This window comes from Echeneis naucrates, chromosome 16 (genome assembly GCF_900963305.1).
Source record: "Echeneis naucrates chromosome 16, fEcheNa1.1, whole genome shotgun sequence".
Classification (NCBI taxonomy): Eukaryota; Metazoa; Chordata; class Actinopteri; order Carangiformes; family Echeneidae; genus Echeneis; species Echeneis naucrates.
This window is the reverse complement of record NC_042526.1, coordinates 10,988,415-10,998,195: the sequence shown is the minus strand read 5'-3', so window position 1 is coordinate 10,998,195 and position 9,781 is coordinate 10,988,415. Positions and strand designations below refer to the sequence as shown.

The window sequence follows — 9,781 nt, the reverse complement described above, 5'->3', positions numbered from 1 at the left end:
CTGATTAGCACTTTCCCTTCAGTCTGTTCTTTACACAGCCTGTGACTGATGTAGATTCCTGTAGCACAGACATCTGGGGGCTGAGAAAGATTGCGTTAGCCAAAGTCAGTGATCTTTGTACCATCCAGAAATTCACAGGTGTTTCTACCACAAATATTTGCTGCCATAATCAAACATATTGAGTAAATTGCTAGCAGGAACTAAGTTGATAAGCATAAACTGATGACATGCTGATGAGCACGAATGCCTACTGCCATTGTGAGATGACACAATGGTGAGACAGCAAGTTCAAGCTGGAGATCTACAGTCAATATAAAATGACAGAATGCTCTGCAGGATGTCTGACCATGTCCAATTTCACTCCCCTCCCAGACGTACGGTGCTGTTTTGATCTACACACATAGGTGGGAATATGGACTACACTCTGGCCCTCCTTTTTTCCCTGACACTCGTAAGTTTATGTACAGCTGCACCTCTGCCAGTGGAGGTGGTGAAGATGAAATCAAAAGTAAAATGGATGGCAGAACAGCTGGTCGTCAGGCTGGACAAAGACTTCCAGGTAACCTTTGGATAACTGTAGTTCTGGGATGATAAGATTTGAAATGCTTACAGGTGTTGAACTATCTTTGGATTGAACCAAGTTCTCTCTCTTGCTGCAGGCGCCTCCTGGACTCAGACTCAGTCCCCCTGCTGATCTGGATGGACTACCCTCCATCGTTACAGTTTTGGAGGGCTACAACAGCCTTATCTCTGACAGCCTCTCTAGGGTGTCCCAGATCAAGTTTGAAATCTCTTCGCTGACAGGTTACCTGAGTCAGTGGCGGCAGGGGCACTGCAGTGAGCAGCAGCCAAAGCCTTCAGTGCTGGAGCCACTGCAGAAACTACAGAGCCGAAAAGAGTTCATCCACACAGTGACCATTGAAGCGCTGATGAGAGTAAAAGAGTTCCTCAATCTTCTGCTGAAAAATCTGGATCAGCTTGAGACTTGCTGAAATACGGACATGGTTCTCTGCACAAGTCTGCAACAGAGTCAGATTTTGGAATCCCCATGGCCATGCTGAACGTTTCCAATGCCTTTTAGGGTAAATGTATTCTTGAATATGCACTTATGTATATATATTATATATATATATTATATTATATTATATATTTATCTACTTGAATATTTTTCTAACATTCTCTATTCAATGGAATATCAGCAAAAAGATTTGTTTCCAGAGGAACATTTGTACACTAATTCTTTGAACTATGACTCCATTGTTGTATAAAAAAAAAAAAAAGCTGTTCTTCAATTGAAAGCTGCAGGAGAATAAGGAACAATCACAGCGAACAGCGATGTCATGAAATTCCTGAAAACAGGACATTTAGCTGATGTGTTTGCACAAGAACTAAGGCCAGCTTTATTTCAGTGCAATATCATCAGCTCTTCTAAAATAACTATTTATATCAGCAGATGTCTATATTTTTGTAAAATTGTTGTACAGATGTTTTTATGACTATTGGATTTAAACTATGAATAAATATTTGACAGAACAATGTTTTGTCTTTGAACTTTATTGGTGTTGTGAAATGAGTGATGGATGAGAGGAAATCAGATGAATGTTACAGTCAAAGCGGATCAGGTTAACATTAAATCTGATTTGTGTCTGTCCTTCTTTCATGTCACTTATATATTCAGACTGTGGGTGTATTGGGGCGTGAATAATGGCCAACATGTCATATTTAAAACTGCAATCAATAAGGATTTAATACAAAAGGTAATAATGAACAGTAAAACTCCAATTCAAGTTTTTTGGTAATTTTTTTTTTTTTTAAATGACAAGTACACAGAAAATGTCTATTCTTTAAGCTTGTCTTTGTGTTAAAAAAAGATGAGAATGGAACAAGATGAAGCAAATTAAGTGAAGTTTAACTCACTTCATATTTTCTTCTCTCACAGAAAAAAACCCCAAATATACAGTTCACACTAACTATCAAACCATTTGTTTCTTTTAATAGTGTTCCTTTCACCATTACCCATCAGTTTCTTCTTGTACTGCTCTACCAGGCTGTCGAAACGGTCCCCCCCTCGGCTCTTTAAAGGTCTCTTTGCTGTTTTAACGTTCTGGAAAGAAAAGACAAAAGAAAGACGGTTATGACGTGCTACAGGACATTTGATCAGGTGTCACCAAACTGTTGGGCTACTGTTTTAACAACATGAGATAAAGATTAGTGTTTGCTTGTATCACCTGTGGTGATCTTGCTCAAAGTCACGTTCATTTATTCACGTCTACTCTATTGTTAATGATACATGTAAATGTAGTTTTTGGGGGCGAAGCTGGGTGAACTTGAAGTGCTCCTCCTATTCCCAGAATTAGCCCAAAAGCCAGGAAACCAGAGAGGCTCAGTCACCTGCTGGTAACAAGATGTGCAGCCTCAAGCCCCCAGTTGACATCTGTACATATTCCAGCCATGTACCAGGTTTATTCCCAGTAATGTTTGAAAATAAGTCTTCAAATCCAATGATAACACTATCAGCTGGCAACACTTCTGTTGGCTAACAACCCAATAGAACTGCCAGAAACTCCAACTGGACACAGCATTTGGCTGCCCAGCCGTGGAAATCAGGGACTAATGGGTACAACAGAGAGAAGTCAAGCACAAGGTAACTTTTCAAAGACCTTGTATAAATCTTGTGAAATACCTGATTACTTTCAGCCATCTTCCATGACTTCCTACTTGTTATGACTTCCTCCTTCTCCTAAACAGTATTGTGGTAATTCCATTACAATTTCACTAGGTGGCACCAGAAGTCATTTACAGGGACTAATCCTCTGGAAAGCATAGATGAGCAGTCAATGAAGACTGCTCATCTATGTTTGCCATAAGTTGCCATAAATTGTTTGAATTTGCTTTTCCTTTAGGTTTCTTCCAAATAAAAAGAAAAAACATTTTAACTAGTCTCAGCTTAAATGTTTTTAATCACGTTGCTTCGAACCCACTGCGAGGTCACTAAATAGTTCATGAAGTGCAGGTTTGAGACTGGGAGTTTGTTAACTTGGTTTTCTGAAACCAGAAGCAGCCATATTTGGAGGAAAAGTTGGAGCTGAGGAGGAGTGGGGGATACACAAATGCTGCTTTTATGGTCTATTTTCCCCTAAATAGGATGATGTATTGAAAAAACCTTGAAAACTAGCATCTAGCATTACAAACTCAGAAAATGTGAAGTATTACGCCAACTGAGATAGAGGGCCATTTCTATCTCTCCACAGTGGGACAATTAAAGGAACTTACATTTTCCCATTTACTTCGCACAAGTTTCTTGTGTTTTTTCTAAAAAATGTATTATCAAACTTCTTTTTGCAACCATGGAGTCGCCCCTGATGGTCAGTAGATATATCTACTTCAGATTTGACTTTTTCATTCACTCTGCTTTTCAGCCTCCCGAGTCTACATCAACTTTTATACACAGTCTATACTTAGTACTGACGGAGCTAATGTTAAATTGTTTCTAAAAAAAAAATTGTTTATTTGCAGCTAATTCTTGACATGTGAAAATGACCAACTATGAATAAAAATGTACAACAGGATATGTAGAAACCTGGTTTCTGGACTGTGTGGGCTTCTCCATCTGTCGTCTTTGGCGCTCTCTCCTGTTGGATCGAGGCCTTGTGTTTTTGGATACTGGAGCTTGCTGCTTTCCTTTGTCACGCATTCTGAAAAAGAGAACAGTTCATAATTGCTTTGCTGATGCTCACAGTTAAGTCACAGTGACTTTTTTTATTCATGGTTTTAAGACGCAATGTTTTCTAATGGTCTACAGCTTAGTGTAAAACTAGAGCTCTTTCCATATTACAGCTCAAATCCAGGTTAATCACACAACTGAGGTGTGGATACAGAAACTTGTGTGGCAAACGGATGAGAACAAAATTCACTAATACTGATATGTTTAAACAAGCAAAAAGTGTAAAAGAAAGAGATCTTAAAGTTCAAAATTGTGAGAAGGGACCATGCAAAGCAGAGATTTTCTATTTTATTCTATTTTTCAATTTTAACAACTGTCTAATTATAAAAACCCTGCTTAGTCAAAACTGATTTAAAAGTATTCTAAAACCATGCTGGGAATTTTACATCTATCTGCTTAAGTGGTAACAGGGAGAGCACTGTAGAAAAGAAACTAAGGGTAATAAAACTGTACCTGATCTTAGGACCCCGGTGAGATGGCATGTGTAGAACCTTTTTTCGTTTCTTTCCGTTCTCCAAATTTACATGCTCGACCTCAGGGTTGGTCTGAAAGCCGGAAAAGTGCCCGTCTTTTTTCTGGTTTTTAGGAGGAGCTGAAGAAAAGAGTAAGAAAGAGAAAGAAAGAGAACTATAAGTGTAGCCCAGTGATAGACACACAGATGACGTCATTTTCAGTACTTTACTGCATTGGTCCTGGGCCAATTTTGTCACTTTTTACATGGATACTAGAAACACTGAACAAAATGAATTATTACATCATTTAGCACCACTGATTGGGATGTATTCAGAACAACAGTAATCCTATTTAAACCCATCTGTTTAATAATATTTTGATACCTCTTTCCTTTCTTGTCAGCTCTGCTGAGGATTGTTTTCCTCCACTTTCAGTAGGTCCTTTTCCATTTACAGGTGCCTGGGACGGAGTTTTTGCTGCTCGCTGATTTTGGAAAGACTGATACAAAAAACCCCCACATGATCAATTTAGAAAAACAAACAAAAAACCCCAACACAAAATAGATCCAAAAAAACTATAAAAAAAAAAGAGAGAAGAAATGCACCTTGTTTCTTTGCTGCCGCATTTCTTTTATTTTCAGTTTCCTTGAATCTTCTAGGGAGAACTCAACAATAGGTCTCTGCAGGGGGATACATGATTGGATCAGAAAAGGTACAAATGAATACATGTTTAAGAAAAGACAAAAAAAAAAGCTGGTTTTAAATCCACCAAGGATGATTTCATCAATGAAGCACTCTCATGCAGACAAGTACCTTGTGTGAGCCGAATATATCAGGGTTGTTGTTAAGGTGACGAAGTGTGCTGAGAGCATGTTCGTGTTCCCGGAACTGGATGAACCCATAGCCTAATGACTGCCCCATCATCTGACCCTTCTGTGGCTTCTTGTTATACATCACCCGGCACTGAAAGGAGAAACAGGGATCAAATGCACAAAACACATGAACACAGGGGACAACAACACCCTCTACTGGGAAAATGGCAATGGTTTCAGTTCTGTAACTGCCCCACACTAAATGTTACCCCAACAAAATTCTTTTCAGGAAGGTTCTTCAAAGTTGCAATAAAATAGTGATCTTTTGAAACTTTTTGAATTTATTGAAAGGCTCCCCATATACCATGGTTTCTCACCTCTGTGATGTGGACTCCCTTGCTACCCTTATTGGCTTGAAGGCAAAGTGCTTTTAGCTTTTTATTGTCCACTGACTTAGGGAGGTTATGGACACACAGACGATTCCTCGACACAAAAACATTTAGGTCCCGAAGCTTGGCCCTCTTTACCTCTTCAAACTAAGATAAAAACAAAACCACAATATCAAATTAAATTGAGTTAAATTTCACATTGTCTCTAATGGAAAAATGTACTTAAATATCTCAAAATGAAGATTAATGTTAATTAAAAAAAATATACTCACCCTGGTTCTTTTGATCATATCTGCTTCAGACACACCCTCTGCAGCCTTCGTTCCAGCACGGATCACTGCACATTGAAACCAGAAGAGAATACCAAAAAAAAAAAAAAAAAAACAAACAAGAGAGAAACAATTGTGTGACACAATTAAATATTCTATTTTAAATAAGGATTTCACAAGTTGAACATGGTTTTCTTAGCATCTTAGATGAGATATCATAGTTAAACATTTTCAAATGGGCTGCTGTGAATGAACATCAGCACAAGTATAGAGGAGAGAGGGAAAAATTGAGGATTAACAAGAGTACTCACATCCCTCTCTGGCCAGGAACAGGTTCCTGGTACCTGTTTCCACCTTCACCTTTTTGACCTTTAGCTTGGCAGCATCCTCTCTGCTCACTGCTGCCATGATAAAAAGCTTTCTGCCATCTACACGAATGCCGCCATTCTGCATCAAACGGCCCAATGTTACAACAAGGCATCGACTGCCGTGGATTGCACAAAGCACACAAACTATAGCCATACCATAATAAAGGAAGACCTGTGAAATATTTTGAACTTATTATTTAGAATGCCTGCGTGAGGTTGAAAATTACCTCTGCCTCATCCTGTGCTGCTGCTATGCATTTGTCTGCAGCTTCTTTAGTCTTAAACTGAGCAAAAGCGCAACCTGTAAAACAACAAACCAAAAGTGTGTTAATCACGCTTTTTTTTTTCTTTGTCCAAATGATGGAGAAGAGTGTTAAAATCAAAGACTGCTATGACTGACCTTTTGAATGTTCTGTGTCTGGGTGGAGAACAATTTTTATGTAGTTAAGCTCCCCATATTGTAGGAGAACTTCCTCAAGACCCTCTTCCTCTGTGTCAAAGGACAAGTTTCTAAATCAAAGTAGTGAAAACATAAGACAGATGAACCACTTTTAATTGAGAAATGAGTAAGATAAAGCAAAACAGGTTGTTGAAAGACTTGTGTACCTGATGAAAATCGTCCTGCCCTCTTTCACATCTGAGGGAAGCAGCTTCTTTGAGGTTTTAATTTCAGCTTGACAAAAAAAAGGAAGCAGACAAATCAGGTCAAAGCAACAAAAAAAAGAATGTATTCACATTAAAAGAAACATGCTGAAATTGAAACCTGATTTACTGTTTGGTTCATCATCGCTCTCATCTTGCTCCTCATTTGAATCAAGGACACTCTCATTATCATCTTCATCGAGGGACTGGTCGTCGTCGTCCTCGTCGTCCTCGTCCTCCTCCTCCTCCTCACTGGCTTGATCCACACTATCATCTTCGTCCTCTGATTGAGACTCTTGCACCTCCTGCACAGCTGGTTTTGACTTAACTCTGTGGAAACATTAGGCAAAAAAATAATCAGTAAAGTTAGTCTGACAGTAAGTATAACAGTTATTGGTATATCAATTAATTATGTTTTAAGTTCACACTGTTTCTTTGCAGGTGGTGGCTGTTTTTTTTGTTCATCGTCATCTTCAGAGTCACTTTCTGAGTCTGGCTGTTTTTCAGATGCCTGCTTTAAAGTTAGATTTTCTGTGGAGATGAAGAAAATACATTGTTATCATTAATGTCCTTAATTCACTATTGACATACTTTGAGGCTATGAGGACACAGGCACCTTCTCTCATGTTACTTAATGTATGTTAAAACGGTGATGCTGTTGCTAACTGTTGCATAAAAATTACCTGCAATTGAGGATTTCTGTGTGGCAATAAATTTGTCCCTAGGTACAGCCCAGTCCACTGCTACCTGCCGACCTGTGAGTAAAATAATATTCAACTATGCAGACACGATCCAACTAGAATAACAGTTTGTTAGTCAAGCTCTGATGACAACAATGACAAATTGTGTTTCTCACACAGGATTAACCAAAGTGTCTTGGTCACTGACCTTTTATCTCCTTAAGGTTCATAGCCTTAAGGGCTTTTGCTGCCTCAGGTACTTTTTTTAGCATGACAAATGCAAATCCTCGCATCTTCCCATCTATAAATATATATATAAAAAAACACAACAGAATATTACAGGAAGGACATTACTCAACAGTCAAATGATAGCCCACAATGTTTTTGACATGGTACTAAGAAGACAATTTTTACCATCTTTCAGGGGAATTGTGGCCTCAAGGACTGTGCCAAACTTGGAAAACACTTCCTTTAAGTCATCCTCTGAGCACTATAAGACAAGATAGGTATCATCCTGCAGGTAATGCAACTGGAATATTTTGTGTTCTCTGTAAACAACTATTAATTTCAGGAAATTGATCAAGAAACATGCCAATTCTGGATTGTTTTCAAAGATGCAGTGGAGTGCACAAACCTTAAAACTGAGGTTTCTTATGATGAGTCTTGCTTTCTGTTGCTTCTTCCTGAACCCTTTAGGTTTAGATTCATTCTCCTTCGGTTCTGTAGTTGGCTTTTCAGTTGCTACATGAAAGACAAAACAAAAGTTAACAGGAGGACATCTTGAAAGATCCCTTCTAGGCCTGAAAGTTTCAGGGAGACAATGTTTTTTGACCCACCTGTTTTCTTTTTGTCTCTTATTTTCTTCTTCGCTACTGACAGAAAAAGCCTCTGTCCATCATAATCTTTGACTTCTTTCAAGGCTCGCTGTGCATCTTCCTCAATGGAGTATGTGACATACCCAAATCCCCGACAAGTTTCAGTTCCTGGTTTGCAAGTGGAGTTAAATTCATTATGCTGTTATACTGTTGTTGCACTGCCCCTTCGGAGTTACACATTTACAGTTTCAAGTTCAGTGTATTTGATCTCCAATTGCTTTTTTAAACTTAACCAATGAGATACATCACTAAAGCTTCAGTGCCACGAAGGACATTGCTGTAAACGTTAGGTAAAGCATCTATTAAAAAAGTACAAGGAAATTAAATAAAGAGATGAGCCAAGAAATGGTGGAAACGTTTACCTTTCTCTTTGACCACGAAACACTGCTTTATCGGACCGATTTCAGAAAATATTTCCTCAAGACGCTGATTTGAGGCTGAAGCTGGTAGAGAACGGACGAATATGGTTTGAGCAGGCATGGTGCTCCGCGCTGCTAAGCTAACGTTAGCACGATAATATCAGCCTGTGAAGCTCGGCAATGACTCACAAAGTGTCTAATTTGTCATCAATTCAACATTGGAAGCTAATATCACAGTTCGATGACAAGCGATTCCGTGAGATGACTACATGTCAGAGTTTAACACGCACACTATTAGCTGAAGGATTTGTTCGCATGTTTACATAAGTAGGCAGACATCTTAGAAAGTTAGCGGAAGTCATCACTTCTCGCGATAACTTCCGGGGGCATGTCCCAGTTCAGCATCACACTTCCGCCCAGCAGAAACGTTATTTTAAAATCGTCTTCACAAAAATCACATATAACTCAATATATTCATAAAATTCAGTGGCGGAGAAACAAGTATAATAAAAAAATATTTGGAACAGAATTAGAACTGAAAGAGACGAGATATAAAAAAACATATTCAAAAAGTTAATATTTTTATATTATGCCTCCTACTTCGACAAACAACATACACTACTACTATCAACCTGCCATATAGAATGTGGATTTGTGTAATTTACAGACAAATAGAAACAGCTAAAACTCTACACAAAAGTGTGTAGTTATGATGGAAATAAACTGATCACATCATCTGAGTGATTTGAACAATTTGATACAATATACAAATGCAGCTGCCTTTCATTCCCCAATTTACAGTATGCATTATAAGAGTGGCTATATCTCCAGTCTGAAGCGTAAGAGAAAAACACTGAATTAGAAGTGTTATGGTTTTGGTTTTTATGTCGGGGTTTGAGTTTTTCTGTCATGTTTTGAGTTCTGTCTGGTGCCTAGTGTGTTCGGTCTGTGTCACTTCCTGTTTTATTTTGAAGTCTGGGTTCTGTCCTCTTCATTGCGTTCAAAGTAAAAGTCAAGTCAAAGTCAGTTTTATTGTCAATTTCTTCACATGTACTTGACATACAAAGGAATCGACATTGCGTTTCACACTATCCTATGCATTTACATGGACAACAGTAAACAGCAGATGCACAACAAGACAAATCCAAAACTAAGTTAGTATAAATAAATAAATGAATAAAGTGGGGGGGGGGGTTAGAGTCCAATGTTCC

The 9,781-nt window shown here is 38.5% G+C and overlaps 2 protein-coding genes across 3 annotated transcripts; one reads left to right on the top strand and one right to left on the bottom strand.

The window, feature by feature from the left end:
• The first annotated feature begins 412 nt into the window (after positions 1-412).
• On the top strand, positions 413-992 carry lepa (leptin a). Its single transcript, XM_029523489.1, has 2 exons — positions 413-559; positions 660-992. The coding sequence occupies exons 1-2, from the start codon at positions 413-415 to the stop codon at positions 990-992; spliced, it is 480 nt and encodes a 159-aa protein (XP_029379349.1).
• Positions 993-1,538: 546 nt separating this feature from the next.
• rbm28 (RNA binding motif protein 28) lies at positions 1,539-8,911 on the bottom strand. Of its 2 annotated transcripts, none has more exons than XM_029522859.1 (20): positions 8,574-8,911; positions 8,173-8,319; positions 7,971-8,077; positions 7,751-7,826; positions 7,545-7,637; positions 7,340-7,411; positions 7,085-7,187; positions 6,778-6,986; positions 6,621-6,687; positions 6,415-6,524; positions 6,242-6,315; positions 5,958-6,093; positions 5,650-5,714; positions 5,366-5,524; positions 4,990-5,139; positions 4,782-4,856; positions 4,561-4,675; positions 4,178-4,316; positions 3,581-3,695; positions 1,539-2,104 (listed from the first exon to the last, which is right to left on the bottom strand). In XM_029522859.1, exons 1-20 carry the CDS (start codon positions 8,689-8,691, stop codon positions 1,967-1,969), a joined length of 2,268 nt encoding a protein of 755 aa, XP_029378719.1. In that variant the 5' UTR covers positions 8,692-8,911; the 3' UTR covers positions 1,539-1,966. The 2 variants fall into 2 exon arrangements, with proteins under 2 accessions (XP_029378719.1, XP_029378720.1); XM_029522860.1 differs by having other exon boundaries at positions 6,787-6,986.
• Positions 8,912-9,781: the final 870 nt, after the last annotated feature.